Source organism: Athene noctua, chromosome 1 (assembly GCF_965140245.1).
Source record: "Athene noctua chromosome 1, bAthNoc1.hap1.1, whole genome shotgun sequence".
NCBI classification, from domain to species: domain Eukaryota; kingdom Metazoa; phylum Chordata; class Aves; order Strigiformes; family Strigidae; genus Athene; species Athene noctua.
The window spans coordinates 146,725,547-146,745,417 of record NC_134037.1 but is presented as its reverse complement, the minus strand read 5'-3'; the positions used below and the strand labels follow the sequence as shown (position 1 = coordinate 146,745,417).

General features: G+C 37.9%; 1 protein-coding gene across 6 annotated transcripts in view; it reads right to left on the bottom strand.

The window, feature by feature from the left end:
- The window catches only part of LOC141957722 (ephrin type-A receptor 6), a 529,737-nt gene that overhangs the window by 244,621 nt on the left and 265,245 nt on the right, over positions 1-19,871 (bottom strand). For all 6 annotated transcript variants that reach the window (XM_074899660.1, XM_074899687.1, XM_074899670.1 and 3 more), the window contains exon 4: positions 3,303-3,458. In XM_074899660.1, the coding sequence (XP_074755761.1) occupies positions 3,303-3,458 (156 nt within the window). The remainder of the gene's footprint in view (positions 1-3,302; positions 3,459-19,871) is intronic.

Here is a 19,871-nt window from a genome sequence, read left to right as displayed (position 1 = left end):
GCAAAGTGCACACTCTTATTTTACAAAATACAGTCACACGAAGCAAAAATGGGAACCGTACAATTTTGGAAAAGCACACAGTATGCACTTTCACAGAATTAATGAAATTAGATTTGAAGCTCATCATAAAAAAATGGATGCTTAAAGCTAAACTCTTAATTTCATAGTCTCTTAAGTCAAGGTCCTTATTTTCCATAATGCTGCATATGCAAGTTTTCCAGTACTGAGGAAAAATTCTGGAGTGAGAAATACTGTCTAACCCTATACAGGAATGAAAAGGGAGAGAATAAACTATCTACCTAATTTAGGCATATTGCTTTGTAGGAATTGGGGAAGCAAACAAAATAGGTATGAATACAGTTGATTCAAAATGTTTGAATATGAAGAAATTTGTAAGGGGAATACACAATTCATTCTGTGTTTAATTTAAGCACAAATCTCATTTAAAAAGTCACAAGAAAAAATTTTAATCTGTCACATCTCACATGTCAGGATACAAATGTGCAAATGAACATCAAAAATGCAGATCTGCCCCAAAAGTGGTTATGTAGAAAAGGCATTTTCTTACTGCACAGCCTTTTCTCTGTATTTAGTCAAATCGGCTCATTTTTTTTCCCTACCTTTTCAACTTCTTTTATTAGAGTAAAGCATGACAGTTTGGAAGGATTTGGAATTCTACTCATATCTGTATCTTTGTTTATTAAATTTAAATTAGCCACATCTGCACAGACCCACCGAAGGCAGTGAGGTTGTATTTATGACAGAAACATAATTTTAATAACTGAGAGCATAATTTGAAAGCAGTGGGGCTAAAGATATCACTTAGGGAATAATTTGGCCTGCAGATCTTCATTACTGATGATGTGCAAGAAGATAAGAACACAGTCTGCCTGTCAAGAGTCTTGGTGTCATTTGCAGAGCTGGCAATTAGTGAAATAATCACTAGATACAAGATGAATGCATCTGCTGTTACAGTCAGTGAAGTACTGATACCTGGCAGTCTAGGCTGAATGAGAGGCAAGGCATGGTGGCACTGAAGAAAGCAAGGCAGAAACTGGAATGTGGTTCACCGTCCTTTATTATTTCTCCCAAGTCGTAGTGAGATGGGGCACTGGTACCTCTGTTGTGGCTGATTTCTTCCCTGCCTCCACTCTCAGTTTCTCTGGCCTGACATCCTCAGCAGGAGAGCTCTGGCAGCAAGTCTTCCCTGACAGTTTTTGGCCAAAGCAGCTCTCAGCACCCTGCGTCTGTTGGGGAATCACTGAGGTGTTGATGCCACAGGGCTCTACTGCTCCTCCCTACCTTATCAATACTAATGGCCTGAAAATTGTGCCCTGAAAGATAATTATGGAAACACAATGCCATGTATGAGTAATTTTTTCAGAGAAGAACTGTCTTTTGGAGATGCAAAATCAATGACTTATAAATAATATGGAACCACATCTGCATAATGCATGAGCAAAACCATCCTTCTAAGCATGAAACTGTCAAGAGTGCCTGGGATGTGCGTTAGTTCTGTGGATAAGTTTTTAATGGCCTGTGCTTGCTTGGGGCACTCATTTGTGTGGAATTATTTGTAATTACCATTTTCCTGTGGGAAGTCTGGAACAACATTGTTTATTCCCTCACATATTTTGTGCAAAAAGATAGGGCCTTGCTCCAGAGTGAGCTGACAGCAGATTGGGTGCACTGGATTGGGGTGCCTCTCTGAACCTGATGTCCCTAAAGTAGCTGGAGGTTGGGACTTACCTTTCTCCTCTGACAACCCTATGGTAAGATTAGACAATTTTCTGTTAAGTGCCTTAGATGTGAGGACTACCATTTTTAGCGACCATCGCACCTCCCATTTGGTGGATGAACAATGTCTTGGTCTATGTAACGACCTCAGGATTAGAGTGTCTATGACTTTGTAAATCGGCTTCAAATTACCTTGTTATATTCCCAATTTGTCCAGTACAGTGCCATTTGGAGAGACTAGCAGAAAGCAGTTCAATTCTGCTAGTAGTAGTAGTAGTAGTAGTAGTAGTAGTAGTAGTAGTAGTAGTAGTAGTAGTAGTTCAATTCTGTCAGCTCAGTTATTTTCACATAGAGCTGCCTTATGCAGTGTAAACATACCAAAATTATGACTATATACTGATGGTTACTGCAACAATAATTTGGTTTTATGGTTTTATCTCTTAAGCTTTTTGTATACCTAGTCTGTTAAAATACTTTATGCATTTAACATGTTATTTTTTTTAGAATTCTCTTAATAAGAGGACTGTGGTACAAAATGTACTCGAATCAAATCCTCCAGCAAAAGAGCTAACAAAATGTTACACAAAAAACTAAGTATCTTAGAAAAATTTTCAAACAGATTTTAATCATCTTTCTTAAATAATAGGATTTCATCTGTTAATTTAGTATATTAGCCACAAGTTTTAAAATGATGCTGTTTATTCCCAGTTTTGAGATTAAACAAATATAGTTGCTTTATGAGCGATAAATGAATCCCAGTAATGAATCACGTATGAAAATCTATGAGAAATATTATATTAAGTGAAAAGAAAATTTATGGTTTCTGTTTCTAGAGATGAGTAAATTGATCAAAGTAATAAAAATCTCTTCTCAGACAGAATTCTTGCCCCTAGATTGCTGGGCATCAGTTTTGTCTTAATGACAAATTTAGGTTAGTCAAAAATAACAAAATCACATATTTTAAATATTATAAGAAAATCTAAAGAATTTTCATTATCTCAGTTGTGTAAAAGAGAATAACTCTGTGTTGAAAGATGATATGCAAGAGGGTTTAATTATATCTCCTCCTGACTGGATATAATTTTTTTTTTTATGATTTTCTTGTCTTTTTTAGAGTTTAGTTTTTATTTGATTGTGTTGGGATGATATTTGTCTTACAATTTTCATTGGGGAGACAGCAGAGTATGTCATATAAGTTTTTTTCTTTACATGACTCCTCATTTTTTTCGAAGTTTTTGTACATATTTTCATGTATTTAAAATACATACCCGTAGTTAAAACTTCACATTGTTATCTATACTACAATGATTACACACATTGTTTTATTTCTCAGAACTACAAATTAAAAAGTCACCAAACTAAGAAACTTATGAGTATTTTTAGGGATATCTAGACTAAATAGAAATATGCTGTTTGAATTTTGATTTTAAACATCTCTTTCGGTTATCTTGAATGGAATTCTATGCAAAATATACAAACTTATGTAATTTGTTTTTAAAATACAAAAATAAATAAATAAGGCACAGGAGAAGAGAACTGCAGACACTGGTACTGATCAGACTTACGGGTACATGCCATAGTTGGTGGGTCCTTCTCAGCTCTGAAGTAACCTTTCTCACACTGACAGACAGAAGTTGCTTCTACGTAAGACAAACTGTGTGGAGGGCACTTAGAGCACTTTACATTTCCAGCAAATGCTTTGTAGAATCCAGGCCTGCAAGCTGCAAAACAAGAAAATGTTTCATTAATAGAAGCAAGTTTTGGTCATATGTAAAATCTGTTCCATGAAGTTACGATGCATCTTCTTTCCTTTCCAACCTAGATATATATGCTATTTTAATCATATAATTCTTCACAGTTTTGATTTTGGTACATGGACTTAAAAAAAAAAAAAAAAGCAGTTCTTGTTATATAATGGGAAATCATGAAAAGAGACAGATTCCAAATGTACAGACAGTTCTCACTGCTGCTTGAAATTTTTATCTCGAAAGCTTCGCTGGTATCACTAAACAAAAGCACATTATCTGTTTTATGTAGGTTCCATCTGTTAATAAGAAAGAGTGAGATAACTTTTTATCCGCCAAAGCTATTTATATAGCTTTCTTACTTAGGTAACAGAGACTTGCATTTTACCCTCACAATGCCTTGATGAAACAAGGATGACACCCCTATATATTTACAGATGAGTCTGACTTGCCTACAGTCCCCTAAGAAGCCTCTGACAGAAGAACCACATTGTCTGGGTCTTCTGCACCCTGTTGGCATGAGAGGCTGGGAGATGCTGCTATAACCACCTTCACAGATGTAGGACCTCCAGCACAGACTACTGCAAGCCTGAGTCTGCTCTTGTGTCAGGAAACAACCTGGACAGCAGCTGCCCAGGGGACAGGGGATGTTGTGATGGTCAGAACTCACTGTGTCCCCAGTTACTTGGAAGAAGGGGTCCTTGCCATTCTTAACCACAGCATAACCTTACAAGCTTTTGACCTGACCTTTAAAGCAGAAACAATTAGTTAAAATACAACTTATCATAAATCTGCCAAGTTTGCATTCTGAAATATTACTTTAAAACCATTCTCAGACTTCATCACACATTTAAACAGAGATTTCTTTCTTTCTCCTGCCAGCTACCACATTTACACATGCCAGTATGTATTACAGTTGCTGTCTTCTGACTTCCCAATCCAAAATCAGAACTGAAACAAATGAAAGAGCAACTCAAACATGTTTCGACTGTACAGACCCATATTCCTTCTGACTCCTCCAGCAGTACAATGGAAACTATTGCTAAAAATATAATTTCAAAGATCCATGTGGCTTTTTCTCATTTTGACATATTCAAGACTATGTTCTTTACATTGCTAGAAGAACTAGGCAGTACTTCCTTCTCTTGCAATAAGACAAAATGATGATGATATTAAAATGAGGCATTTTTTTAAAAGTACCCAAAAATATGCATTTTATGGATTCACTGTCAATTCATATTAAGTGAGTTATTAAAAAGTATTAACTCACAGATAACATACAGACAGATTAGTTTTGCTTCTGATTCCAGTGGACTGGCTTGATATAAAAGCAGTTTCACAAGTAGCTGAGGGAAAAGGAATGAAAAAATAGGACTGAAAGAGATAACAGATGATTGCCTATCAGAATCCAAGAGCCAATTTTCCAAATGTAATTTTAAGAGCTTAATTTTGACACAATAATTTCAGCAGTTCTCCTCCCAGTGTGTTCTTCTGACTTTGCTGAATAGACATTAGGGAGGAAACCTGCCCTGCTGTCACTGACAGAAGAAAAAAAACTATTTCTGGTGTTAGAGATAAGAAAGGTGGGAACAGCAGGGATTTTCCCCTTGAAGGAAGGCTACCAGTCTGATGCAACTGTGATTATAGTGAGTGGTAATTTTCTACTGATTGGAAAGACAGCAGGTTTGGTGCACAGAAGAAGGCAGCATTGTAAATATAGGCTGTAGGTACTGACTCCTCTAAGCTTTGCTGGAAGGATGGAAGAGAGGAGGTAAGGCAAAATTGGGGGTGGGTGTTATGCTTGTCTGCTCCTTTCTTCTTTTTCTCATGACCAAACCGTGCTCTGGCTTATCTAAGGATGAATTTTTGCTTTTAATAGCTACCTTTCATACATGTGGTGCGATACAAAGAAGTTTGTGATTAAAGAGCTGGAAATTCCAGGTTACAGTTTCAGTCAAAGCAAAATGAATGCTTATTAAAATCCCCGCTACTTCTGAAATTCATGTCTGTCAGTTCTGAAATCATTCCTTCTTCCCTTCTGTCCCCCAAATGACAAACCACTTTGGATCAAAAGAAACAGCATTCCCTTTCAAGAGAAATATTTTGTTTAAACTTCAAGCAGTTGACTAGTCCAAAATAAAACTCAGGGAGAAAATTAATTTCAAATTTTAAAAAGTAAATGTTTTATTCTGAAATGGTATTCTGTAATGCATTTAAAGCATTTGATACGGTATGTCTCTTAAAAGAAAGCACATATATACTAATGGAAAAGATGGGGGGAAGATAATGGATAAGTGGATCATCTTAGTACTTTTGGAAGTCAACGCAAATACATTTATCCATTAAGCCAGGTATATACCACAAATTCTGAGGCAGAGGAAAATTATCAGGGAAGCTTTTCTATGGACAGGTTTACAAAGCTATTGATAATCCTCTCCCTCTCCAAATGTAGAATCACACAACCATGATTACTGGATAAGTTCAGATAAAAACCAAGCCTTTATAAAGATAAAATAACACAAGCTGAAAACCCCCAAGTGATCACAAAAATTGGGATAACTCACCTCTCTGGATAACTCAGTGCTGATTGACAACATTCAAGGTGAAAGAAAACAAACTTACTCTATCAAGATCAATGAATATGAAGCATAAGTCTGAAATACGGCACTTCAGCTGCTGTGTAAGCTTAGACTCTGCTAACAAATACTGTATTTCCACAGCTCAATTAACAAAAATAATTGTAAATTTACCATTTTCCACAGGAAATTTGTGAGCGCTAGAGTTATTACCTAGGTTTTTAAAAACTCATTTAGAAAATGCCCCAACTGGTATGATTTCAGAGATGTGTCTCCCTTTGAAGAAAAGAAAAAGAATCTCTCTGTTCCTTTGGCCTTAGGTGACTTTGGGGAGCTTAAGGCTGTATAAGACAATGGTAAACCAACTGTAGCTCACAGCAATTCCAATTAAAATTTACAGGAAAGTTGCACAAAGGAGTCAATGGTAAATGCATTCCATTGTAATTTCTGATTTATGCATAACATTTTGTAAAACTAGGGTTTGTAAATGTTGTGCTATGAGACTGCAGATTAGATTACTACATGTACATCACTGTGTGTGACTGCAGGTTACAATAACAAACCATACACAAGCACTAGTTGCTGTATTCAACTTTAGAGTCCTAAACCACATGCTATCTAAAATAAGGATTAGGATATGACTCTGTAAAGAGATTAATCAGTAGGCTTACTTACATGCTTAATGTTAACCAAGTTCCTCAGATTTTGCCTAGCTTCCTATTGTTTTTATTGTTTATTCTCCTGTGGAGGTTTCAGCCAAACAAAATTACTTAGTGCAGAGACTGCCTGATGGGCAAATCAGAAACTCAGGGACATTTAACTATAAATGGGTTGTGGTTTTGTATTTGGAGAATAAAACTCCCCATATTTCCCATGCAAAATCATACCCTAAGTAAATATATTACAAGTTAAATGTTTGTTCCAGATAAGTATGCAGAAAGTTTCATTTTCTATGGGTTGATAAATCAGTATTTTCAAAGTATTTCTTATAACATTTTCTTTACTCAGCTAATAGTTATTGCATTTATCATTTTAACAAATTCTTTGCGCATATGTTAGTGTAAACTAAAATTTAAACTAAGCACAGATACAGGCTGAGTGATGAGTGGATTGAAAGCAGCCAGCCCTATGGAGAAGGATTTGGGGCTATTAGCACATGGAAAGTCTGCGCTATGCAATGTGCGCTCACAGCCCAGAAAGCCAACCACATCCTGGGCTGCATCAAGAGCAGTGTGGCCAGCAGGTCAAGAGAGAGGATTCTCCCCCTCTACTCTTGCTCTTGTGAGACTCCCACTGCAGTGCTGTGTCCAGCTCTGGGTCCTCCAACATAAGAAAGACATGGAGCTGCTTGAGCAGGTGCAGAGGAGGCCACGGAGATCACAAATTCTTTCCCGTGAGGGTGGTGAGACACTGGCAGAGGTTGCCCAGAGCAGCTGTGGCTGCCCCCTCCCTGGCAGTGTTCCAGGCCAGGCTGGACGGGGCTTTGAGCAACCTGGGCTAGTGGAAGGTGTCCCTGCCCATGGCAGGGGGTTGGAACTAGATGGTCTTTAAGGCTCCTTCCAATCCAAACCATTCTATGACTCTATGAAAAGCTGCATCTGAAAAAGGTTTTAATGATAACTACTCAAAAAAACCCTGAAGTTTGTTATCACAGAATGTATTTTTTCTAACTTCCGAATCACTGGGAAGCATCTTATTTTCCCTAACGTTATCTAACAGAACTGACTTTTTGAGTTACTAATTATACGAACTATATGAGATTTGACTTTTGTAAAGCCTGGAGGAAGATAATATATTGTCTTAATGGTTAAGTAATTAACCGGGTATCTGAATGAACAATTCAAAGACACTGAAGTTTTCTACAATGAAATAATAGAGACTGTGCAGAGAAGCGCTGATAATTTAATTTGCTTCATAAAATATAACACTCCTATAAATGTGCTTTACTCCAGCTTTATCAGAATTTGACTATGAGGTTTTTAAACTATAGAAACCTTGTAATTAATATAATTTTCCTTATTTAATGTTTAGCATATGATATTTAGCTTTGTTTGTATTATATGCATATGTAGAGATGCATATATAGAGAAATTAATGCTATGCAAAGCTCTGGTGAACTTAAAGGAAGTGATTCATGGCTTTCCAGCCTCCCAGCCTGGGCAGAGAGTGGGAGAAGGCATACATATATCAAGCAGCTGCAAAACAGCTGATGTTGACGTTCTTTGCTGAGGTACGGAAGCAGACTGAAAAAACTTTAGAGGTGCAATGTACACTTACTGCCTAAAATAAGATACAGTCTCAGCTGTTACGAACAGGATGGTATGTGTGTGGTGCAAGATGCCGTGGGAAGCCACCCTTCCCCATGCACGGCTGCATGGTTGGTTTATGGCCGTTACCATCCCTAGGGGCCCAAGCGCATCCCCCTGCCAGGGCTTTGGCTGTGGGGGCTCAGGGCTGGCCCAGAGGCAGTGCAGCCTAGGGCAGTGCCGTCCCACTGAGGCCATGGGGAAAGGCTCCCTGACAGAGTGGTCACGAGGCTGATCCCTGCCTGTGGGAGCTGCTTTTGACTGAGGGCTTGGTCCCTGCTGCGGCTACAGCTCCGCCATGGCACAGCTCTGCCCCGCCTGCCCATAGGCCCTGCCAAGGTGGGCCCACCTGCAGGCCAACACCCCGGCCCAGTCCACTGCCAAAGGCCCAAGGCTGTGGGAGAGGTCCTGCCTGCCTGCCCCGGGCAGCTCCCACCACTACAGGTCCCCAGAGAGGTGCAGACCCCAGCGGTGCCCCAACAACCTAAAACAATAGCTGGATATATATTATAGCATACTTCACCGAGATCCATCTGGGAAACCAGACACATTTCCAAATCCAGGGGAAGGCGGCCAAAGGCTGACCTGAGTGTAGGCTGGCGGGCTGCAGGGCCTGGTCTCATGGCATTATTCAGGCAGTGAGCAGCAAAGGTTTCATCTTATGCTGGATGGGACAGCAGTTTTAAGCATCTTTTGTATTGCCTAGTCCAGTAAATAAGATCATAGGTAGATTACTACAAAATGCAGTTGTGGGCTCTCTTGCAGAAGAGTCTTTACTGGTCAATGATCACCTTATTTTGGCCATCTTGTTATGGCCATTAAGTTCTTCCCCAGCCTCGGGGGGTGTATGATGGATAGACAAAAAATTTAAAAAAAAAATGCAGACATGGTGGTCATCTTTGTGGTCATAAACCCTGTTGTTTTAAAAAGAAAGGAGCATTTTCACTGCTCTATGGGAGTATGTCATTGTGAAATGAAGAAGTTTTCGAGTTATCAAATTAATTGAAGTAAGGAGAGTCCAAAGAAAACATAGGAGCAACTTTCTGGTATGTCTGACACTGTTGGTCTGTGTGTGGGAAGACATTTCTCATGAAAATTGGATTTTTATAGCTTGCTGAGAACTTATCAATCAAATTAAAATAGAGAAGGCTGTTGTCATTTACAATGAATGGCAACCATCAGTAGCTGTTCAAGAGGTATTTTAATCTTTTTGAAACACGTAATTTGCTATGCTTTTCCACCTCATACATTTTTTTAAAATTGCTTACTGAAACCCACTAATGCACAATGAGACTGACATCTTTCATATTTGTTATATTCTGTCAAGATATAATTATTCCAATTTTAAAGTCCTCTTACCCCTCTGACATCTGATCACTTTATAAAAAGGTCAATCCAGTAAGGCCTGTTCTATTCTACCACTGTGTAGAAACCAGAAACTGTAATATTATTTTAACCAATTTATATTTTAGCAAAAGTGTCCAGAAAGAACAAAGAAGTGTATAGAAAAGAAGAAGAGAAAATAATGTAACAAAAGATGCATATTGTGTATTACAAAAGGCAGAATACAATGACAAAGTTGAGATTAGGATATTACAAAATTAGGACAATGAAGCTATGAGGACAGCCTTTGATTGGGAGTACTATAGTACTATGTGATTAAGTAATCTCAAATCTCTTCTTTCTTCACATGATCCTTGTTTTATTCAGGTCATGAATGGACTGTGAGAAAAGAAAGGATTCACTTTGGGTCATGTTGAAACTGACAGTGAGAATATGAAGGAGGAGCTGCTAGAAACAGGAGGCATCATGAAGAATCCACTGGAGGAAGACCAGCCATGATAGGTTATAAATTACAGAACATACTGCTTAGCTGAAACCACAAGAATAAAAGAAATCATGTATCAAGAAAGCAAGGCTCTAGTTTGGTTCAGTTCCTAGAGATGGTAAGGAGGGGACAACAAGACACCCCTAGGAAACTTAGTGGCAGAATGACACAACTTTTGGGGGGGCAATAGACTGATTTTCCTTTTTTGTTCACTGTAAATCTCATGGATTATATTTGTGTGCTTTGGCATGCACTTAAATGCATGTGTTTGTGTGCTCCAGTCAATCTCTTCTCTTGCCAGTATCTTCTGCTCTCTAATATTTCTATTTGAGGTGGAGAACAGATAAGAGCATTACTTTGGAGAGGAATGAGGTAAAGAAACAGAGGCAGATAGAAGTCTGCTTCCTCAAATATAACTACATGATGAAGATAGCTAAATGAAATCAATTGTTCTTTCTTTTTGTGATAATCTTTTTTTTTTTTTCCCCCAGTGAATTATTTTGTCATTCCCATATTTTAATATTCTATTGAGGTTGTTTATTAAAATGATTAGAATAAATGACAGAAGAGATAATTGATATATATCAAACAGTATTTTAAGTTCACATCAATGCACTTTTTCTCTGTATAAAGTATTAGTTGCAATACAATAACTTGAGCTACAATTCAGGTCAGATACCATGTTCTTAGATCTGTGGTTTATCAAAAAAATTCACACAAACAAGAACAGTCAATGATATTAATTTTATCAGTGCCTGTCATACTAGATACAATTCAATAACTCATCAAAGAGCTGGGATCTGTACTACAAAGCACAGGTGAATAGTATTCTGCATTTCTTAAGGTGATTTGTCAACTATTTCTCAAAGACTTTTAAGTTGGCAACTATGGACTAATGATAATAACAAAGAGAAACACCTACTTTGCCACTGAGGTGACTCAGACAGCTTTTCCAGTGTGAAAATGAACTATCTTATTAAACTTTGCTTTTCGCATACAGAGCAATAATTACTCAGTGACTGAAGCTGCTTTTCATATTGCTGCTGCTACTATTATTGCCTAGTAATAGAAGGATTTACAAAGATCTGAGAGGAAGACTGTCCATATTCGGCTTCCCCTTAACTTGCAGGCAAGACGGAGCAAGTGACAGTGTAGGAATATTACATGTAACTGACGCTCTGCTCTTTGTTAATCACAAGCAGCATGATCCTTTCACAGGTTGCCTACCCACTCTATTTGCCACCTTATTTATAGATTTTTCCTGTAGGTGCATATTCTAAGTTGTTAACTCCTTCTGTAAAAAATCTTGACTAAGGACTCATTTTTGTATTTCCAAAATAATAAAAACCAGCATCCTAAACACTAATATAGAACTTCATACTAGAATTCAAGAATATGATTCTGAATGCAGAGGTACTACTAAAAAAAAAAAGAGATGGAAAATGTTTTCAGTCCTGATAAAACTTTGTTTTTCACTTAATTCTTAGAAATACCTGAATTACTTTTTCCAAAACTAATATAGCAAATGAAATTTACTACTACAGCGGGTAGATGGAAGGTAAGAATGTTTCAGCATGAATGAATACAAAATTGGCAAAATTATAAGCAGCTGAAAAGAGACACATTTTATTGGAAATACTAAGCACTGAAACTACAGATCAAGACCATATTAAAAAAAATAAAAGCTATTCATAGTACAGGCTACACTGCTTTACAGAGGGCCTGCAACCTTTTAAAATTACTCCTTAAACACATTTTACAAATTGTACTGATGAGTCAAGACAGTTAATTTCTTAGAGAAAGGTGCTATATTGCAACTTTCTGCAACTTATTTTGTATTTGTGTTTAGCTCAGATATGGGGGACCCAGAGATGACTGTACAATTTAATTTTGTTAGGTTCTTTTACGTATGTCTGTATAAGCTCCAACTGTGACAAATACTCAGGCTAAAAACAAAACAAAAAAAAGCAGCTTTCATGCTGCTTAGATACATCTGGAAGAAATTAGTGATTATCCTCTGACTAGTGAAGATGTGTTAATGATATGAGAGAAACTTACTTGGTTCTGGCATCTGAGTCAATAAAAAGGCTGCCTAGGTAAAAACCAGAAGGTATTAGATTCCGGTTTTTAACTGCACAGAGACTGCACTACCACATTACTGCAGTGCTGCTTTACTGGCATTATCACAAGGAGCCAACATTAAAAAACCACGCACGACCTTTGCAAACTTTGGCTCAAAGTTTTCAAGCAGGACCACCAAAGCCAGTTCACTATTTATAGGGACAATTACCTCTGATTCCTCCATGCAGTGAAACCTATGTGCCTAAATGTCTGTACGTGGCCATAAAGACTTGTTAACTGGTAAAGGTGGTAAAGGTAAAATCTAGTCCCTAATTTCCACAGCTGTAGCTGATCTCTGTCAGCAGTTTCTGGCAGGGACACTGATGCTGGAAGGTCCTCAATCTGGTACACTGTCATAAAGTTGTCTCACTGATCTGCAAAGCACCAATAATACATAGCCAGGCTGCTATTAGCCACAGAATAAAAACACACTATGGTTATATTTGTGGAATTGAGAAGAACAAAAAGTCAAGATGTTGCACAGAAATGGCAAGTAGCAAAAATGGCTGGAGGATTGGGGTACTTTATTAGTGATGGAAGAAGAGAGATGAAAACAACAGAGAGGAGGGAAAGAGACAAAACCAGCTCCCTGAAGAGGCAAGCAACTACTTTTTGCTGCTTTGTGCTACTAAGTCTGTTGTGGGGAATCCTGAAATCTAATAAATTTTTTGAGGTGGGAACTACGCATACTCAAATGCACTGCTCCTTACCCAAATTAGTCTTTATTCCTGTTGATATCTTATGGATAGACCCCATAAAAAAATCCACAATTAGTCAGACTTCATAAATATTTAAAGGAGATGATACAAGTAGTATTTTCTATACTGCATAATTTTTAAAGGAATATCACTGTGCTTTAGAAAGATAAGGGACAAAAGAAATCAGTCTGGCTATTTAGAGACACACAATAGAAATGGTAATCAAGGAACAAGAGAAAGAAGGGAAGTAATTTCCTGCAATATACTAATGCATACTCCTAGGATCAGGAAGGTCTGCAGGAAAAGAATGGAAGGAAAAGATCATTGCACCTCCAAGCAGCCATCTCCAGCAATTCCAGTAACCACCTTTAACTTAGAAAAGCAGGAGAAATGTAACCCTGAGAACACTTCAGGGCAATGCAGCTCCGGAGTAAGTGGCAGAACTTACCCACTGAATCCCAAAATCTGTCCACAGCAGCTGTAAAAACTCTTAAATAGTATAATCTTAAAAAGTAATGCTATTGCTTTTTAATCATTGTTCCATTATTGCAAAGCTTTATTTTTAAGAAAATGCTTTCTTCATTCCTTCAGTCCTGTGCGGTAAAAAGCTGGTATCTAAGTGACCTGGATCAACGCCAATGTCAAGAAGCATTCTGCACCTCTGCAAATCCTGAAAACTCCAATACGAGATAATAAGCTGTAATAGTCAGCTCCCCTGCATCTTTGCTGCAGGGTGTCTCTAGGGTAGAAGAAATATTCCTCTACTCAGCTTCCCTGGCTTATCTGGGTATTTGTAACACAGAAGACCAAAAAGGAGGAACATACTTCAGTAGCCAGCACAAGTAAGGAAAGCTCACTGAGTATGCTTGAATCTCCAGGTAAACTTTTAATAACTTCTATTTAACATGTGTAGTTCACTGTAGATGCACAAGCCAAGGCCAGATGGAAGAATTTGTGCACTGTAAAGCGAGTGGAGCAGGTCTACTCCTATGCGATGCATGTTGCAGTGGTGCATCCCGCCTTGCATTTTTGAAGAGGACAGATTCTTCTGTAGCTTTCTTTACTACTTCCAGAAATAAAAGAAGGAAACTGTTGCTGCTGTAGTCCTCAAACTAAAGCAATATGGAAATCGAAAAAGTCTGTTAGACCAAGGACTCGATATCATAACACACACAGGGAGCAGTATATTTAACACTGCTGGGAGCTGTTCAGCATATCAAACTGCTTTTTATAAAGGAAAGCGGAAATAGTGGTTAAGCTACAGTTGTAGCTGGATGGGCTTCTTGGAGGGAGGGATAAGGCAGGAGTGTGATAAGTTTCTCAAGACTACAGTGAATGTTACAAAAGAGAAGTCTGAAAAACATCAGTAAGAAATATTATTTACTATAACTGCAGAAGAAACATGCGTTTGCTGGAATTCCTCCATATCATTTCAAGAGGAATTAGTGTCTAACTTGGAAGGCCATGAAGGCTTCTGCTTCCACAGAATCATTTACACTCTTATGTACAGTTGAGGACTCCTACCTTATCAGAAGGCACTGCAAACATTAGACTCTATCAAGTACTTATTTCTGCAAGAGGACACATTATCTATCTCCGTATCATAAAAGGGAAAGCAGCATTTGTATAAGTAGGTGATCATTTATGTATCTTTCATGATCACAATGAATGCAAACCCACAGCAGATGGTTGATCTGCAATGCTGGTGCTAGCGTAGGGCTGAATAAATGGACAAGCCCATTTAAGCTATGGCCTCCGCTTTTTCTTTTTTGTTTCCTTCTATTGTTACAATAATTGTAAAAAGATGGATGTCCCAATTCAGAGGTGCATGACTAGCTTTGTTGTCTAGTTCAAGTAAGTATTTGTTATGTTTTCCCCAGTACCATAAATATGTTCAGGAAGTGGCCAGTGTGGTGTTGGTTTCTAAAAAGATTTTTCTCTATTGGAATATTAAAAAAGGCCTCTCTGAGACAGGTGGTAACAGTTATAAAATCATCATTTCTTGATCTGAGTATAATTACTCATTACTAGAAAAGTACCTTCTACTATTAGAAAGATTAGAAAGTGCTTCCTACCAGGTATAAAAACAAAATATGAAGTGCTTTCTTACTAGATATAAATACAAAAATTCTTGATATATTGAGAGCAATTTGTCAATCTTATGATATCCTTTATCAAATGCTACCATATACGTACAATATTTCCTCTCTGTCCCTTCAACTGATAATATAAACTGTTATTTCTGTCTTATCCTTCTTCTAATTTTTTCTTCTGTCTTCCTTCCCCAAGTGTGAGAAACTTTTCTGTTTTCAACTCTGTACATATGTTAGGTAGTTCATCGTGGATTTCTCTATTCCGTGTGCAAGAACAGAGATTTTGAATCTGCAGATGCACTTTTCTCTGTCCATAACAAATTAATCTCCTAGCCTGGATTAATGAATTCATAAGATAGTAATTATTTAATTTGTTTTACAGGTGCTTTTTTTGGAAGCAATTTTTCTGAAGATATAAGGTTTCAGCTTTTGACAAGTACCAAAACTTCCAGCCTGCTAGTTGTTGCAATGACATCTGGTGGCTGGCATTATATCAAACTGATTTTCTGTGTAAGAATATTAAGTTACCAGCACACTTCTCAAATAATTAATGGCACTCAGCTTCATGCCTCTGAACATGCTCAAGGTGTACATTGAAAGCCTACTAAAGCTCTCCCTGACATGACTTATTACTTTATTACAACACTGTAGAACAGTTTTCTAGAGAAGGCATACCTTGAAGGAATGTAATAATCTTACAGGCAGTTATTAACAATAAAAATCTGAAGAATAGTGCAGTCACTATTTACAAGGATACCATTTCTTGTTATGGCCTTATTATACGACTGAAGTTTTAACGATTTGAGATCTCAGTGCTCATTTTTTGGGTTCATAACTTTCACAAGACCAATTGCTCTTACAATAGATCAGCTAAAGCTATGCAATTCTTTTTTTTTTTTTTTTTTCCTGCTGTGTAGCTGTCTATTTTACACTATTATAATTAGCAAGAAATCATAGCAATGAGAAAATAATCTAATCCACATTAAGAAATACTTTATAACATTCAATTTTTAAAAGGAGAAGCTTAAAAATATGCTTATGCTTTTAGTTTTCGTTACCAAGATTGCACATTCACGTGTAGATTTGTATGTACAATTTACTTAAGCACCCGCTTTCTCTGCATGTACAAATCAGGAGTTTGTGCACAAAATCTTAATTACTGTAATCATGACGAATACTTAAATGCCAGAAATAGATAGGGAATTGTATAGGTGTGCAATATCTGATGCAAATAATGCTGAAATGTTCTTATAATATTGGGCATTTGGTCTTTAAAATAGAATTCTTTTTGACATGTTTGTAGAAAAACTCACAAGCTTGGTTTTTAAACACATCAAATATGATTAGTGACTCCCAAATTATTTCAGCTGTGATTTACCATATTCAGTAACACTGAAAATGAAGCTCTCATGCATCTGTGGGAACCGAATAACATTTTCTTTTGTATTATCTCTGAGTGCTTTCAAGCTCACAGGAAAATAATCTTCTTGGTTATTGAAAATTATTTCAAACACAGAGAATCATATAATAGAATGGTTTGGGTTGGAAGGGACCGTAAGACCATCTAGTTCCACCCCCCTGCCATGGGCAGGGACACCTTCCACTAGCCCAGGTTGCTCAAAGCCCCGTCCAGCCTGGCCTGGAACACTGCCAGGGAGGGGGCAGCCACAGCTGCTCTGGGAAACCTCTGCCACTGTCTCACCACCCTCACAGGAAAGGATTTCTTCCTTACATCTAATCTAAACCTATATTCTTTCAGGTGAAAACTGTTACCCGTTATCCTATCCCTACACTCCCTGATCAAGAGTCCCTCCCCACCTTTCCTGTAGCCCCTTTCAGTACTGGAAGGCCACTGTAAGGCCTCCCTGGAGCCTTCTATTCCCCAGGCTGAACAACCCCAGCTCTCTCAGCCTGTCCTCACAGGGAAGGTGCTCCAGCCCACTGATCATCTTAGTGGCCTCCTCTGAACTTGCTCGAGCAGGCCCAGGTCCTTCTTATGTTGGGGTCAGCAGAGCTGGACACAGCACTGCAGGGGGGGGTCTCATAAGAGTGGAGTAGAGGGACAGAATCCCCTCCCTTGACCTCATGGCCACACTTCTCTTGATGCAGCCCAGGACACGGTTGGCTTTCTGGGCTGTGAGCGCACATTGCTGGGTCATGTTCACTTTTCCATCCTCTAATACCCCCAAGTCCTTCTCCTCAGGGCTGCTCTCAATCCGCTCATCACCCAGCCTGTATTTGTGTTTAGGATTTCCCCAACCCATGTGCAAGACCTGGCACTTCACCTTGTTGAACTTCATGATGTTTGCACGGTCCCACCTCTCTGGCCTGTCCAGGTCCCTCTGGATGGCACATCCCTTCCCTCCAGCATGTCGACTGCACCACACAGCTTGGTGTCATTGACAAGCATTCTGAGGGTACACTCAGTCCCACTGTCGACGTTGCTGCCAAAGATGTTAAACAGTGCCAGTCCCAACACCAACCCCCGAGGAACGGCACTTATCAGTTGTCTCCACTCAGACATCGAGCCGTTGACCGCAACTCTTTGAGTGCGACCATCCAGCCAATCCCTTATCCACCGAGTCATCCACCCATCAAACCCCTGTCTCTCCAATTTAGAGATAGGATGTCGTGTGGGACAGTGTCAAATGCTTTGCACAGTCCAGGTAGATGACATCATGGTCATGGTCCAGGTAGATGACACTGCTATACTAAACATGTAATCTATTCTGTTCTATCATTCCTGTAAGACATGGAGCAACACAGTGTGGTACTTCTGAATAAAGCCACATTTCATGTCTGCAACATACGGAATATTCAAATACTGATCACCATTGTGGCTGTTAATGTATCACATAAAATTATTTTAATAAAACTCACAAACTTGCAGTCCACACATTATACTATGGAATTTCTCCATCCATTTAAACGTCCTGTTTATGTCCATATCTAGTACAAGCAGATGATACTTTAGACTAAAATAACTGTAGATTGTGTTTTGATTTTTTTCCTACTTATTACACAAGTGGCATCTGCCTATAAAATACAGGCATATTTAATGATAGATTATCTCAGAAACTTCACGGGCCAAACTGCCATTGATTTTAACTCAAAATATCTTTATTTTTGTGTTATCAAATACTACTGTCAATGTTTCAGAAAAGTGTTCCTTAATTATACCCAATGATCAAGGTAAGAGCAACTACATTAATTTATTGCTCACCTCAATAATAATGTTTTCCTATGTCTTAGTTCCAGCCAATTTTGCCATGGAAGCAACACACAAAATTCTGTAATTAGTCCATTCAAGCTTTCTTTTTGGTTTCCCCAACATACATGTAGAACCACTTGGAGTACTCTGTCCCGAATGATAATAATTATTGCATTGTATTTACATATGTAGGCACATATATGACTATGCCCACTGAATATACTTCATGTTGCTTTCTCTACAGGAGGAATACAATAGTGAAAAGCAATATTTAAGTGAAGCCTGGGATTTATGTAAGAACTGAAACCTTGTCCTGCTGATGAATGACAGGTAAGCAAAGAATACTAAACCATTTTGTTAGAAACAGTCAATAAAAAAAAAAAATCTTTGAAGTTTTACATTTTATAATGTATAGACTAAAATTTACAAATTATTAGTTACATTATACGCAATGGCAGAGAGTAGTGTAGATAATGTAGACAGATGAATAGCAACAGTAACAGGAGAAGAAATAACAAACCAGAAACTTTTGTTCAATGTCTTTGTCAGCTCAGTTGCATATCTGAATGATCTGTACAGGGGGAGCATGCATTTCTGATTTGTTATTCCTGTTTATATATACATCTCAAATGAAATGGAGAGAAGTGAGCAGACAAGTTGCCCAGTAGTCTTGACATCAACATTCCGTAATTTTTTTATTTCATAACCAAACATTGCCATCTTCTCCAAACCCATCACCACTGCTGAATTTAGATTCATATGAATTTCAATATATAAACAATACCGTGGTAACCCAAGGGTGTCCCAAATATTTATCTATTGGCTTTATAAGAAAGGAATAAATAAATCCATTGGTGATGCAAATCTAACCCCATTTTAATAAAACAGAAGTCATGAAGGTGCTCCTTAGCAGAACAGAATTTTAAATCTGTGTTTCACCAAATTAGTCATGTGGGATACATCTTCAATCCTTGCGTCTAGAATAGTTCACATGATTGATGACAAATATCAGAGTTAAGTATTTCTACTGAACATACTAATATATTTTGCAGAAATCTCACAGAGATGAACCATGAATTTAATATGAATTCTGAAATAACCAGGTTGATGTAAAAAATGGTCCCTCCAATAAGACTTCTGGTATGGATAGAGAAATTTGAGCATAACAACAAAGGTAATTATTACCATAAAAACTTGTTCATTTTGCATAAAATCTGAGTGTTTCCCAGATTTGCTTAAGTACCGCAGTAGCTTATTTCTAGTTTTCAGCTATACTGTCTATACACCACAGTGTTGTTTTCCAAAGGAAGAACAAATCATTACCCATCCTCAAAAAATCCCAAACAAAACCTTTAAGATTAGAGAGGTCATTGTGACTTATTCAAGGTTGTGTCTTTGCCTTATAGCAGTTAATATTACATTTATTTCACAATTGGGGGATGGCAGATTGCTTGTATGTGGTCAATTTACATGTTTTTTTTTCCACTTACGTTTATCATATTGTGAACAAAATTACTGGGAGACAAAGGTCGGGTCTACAATTCTGATAGTAAATG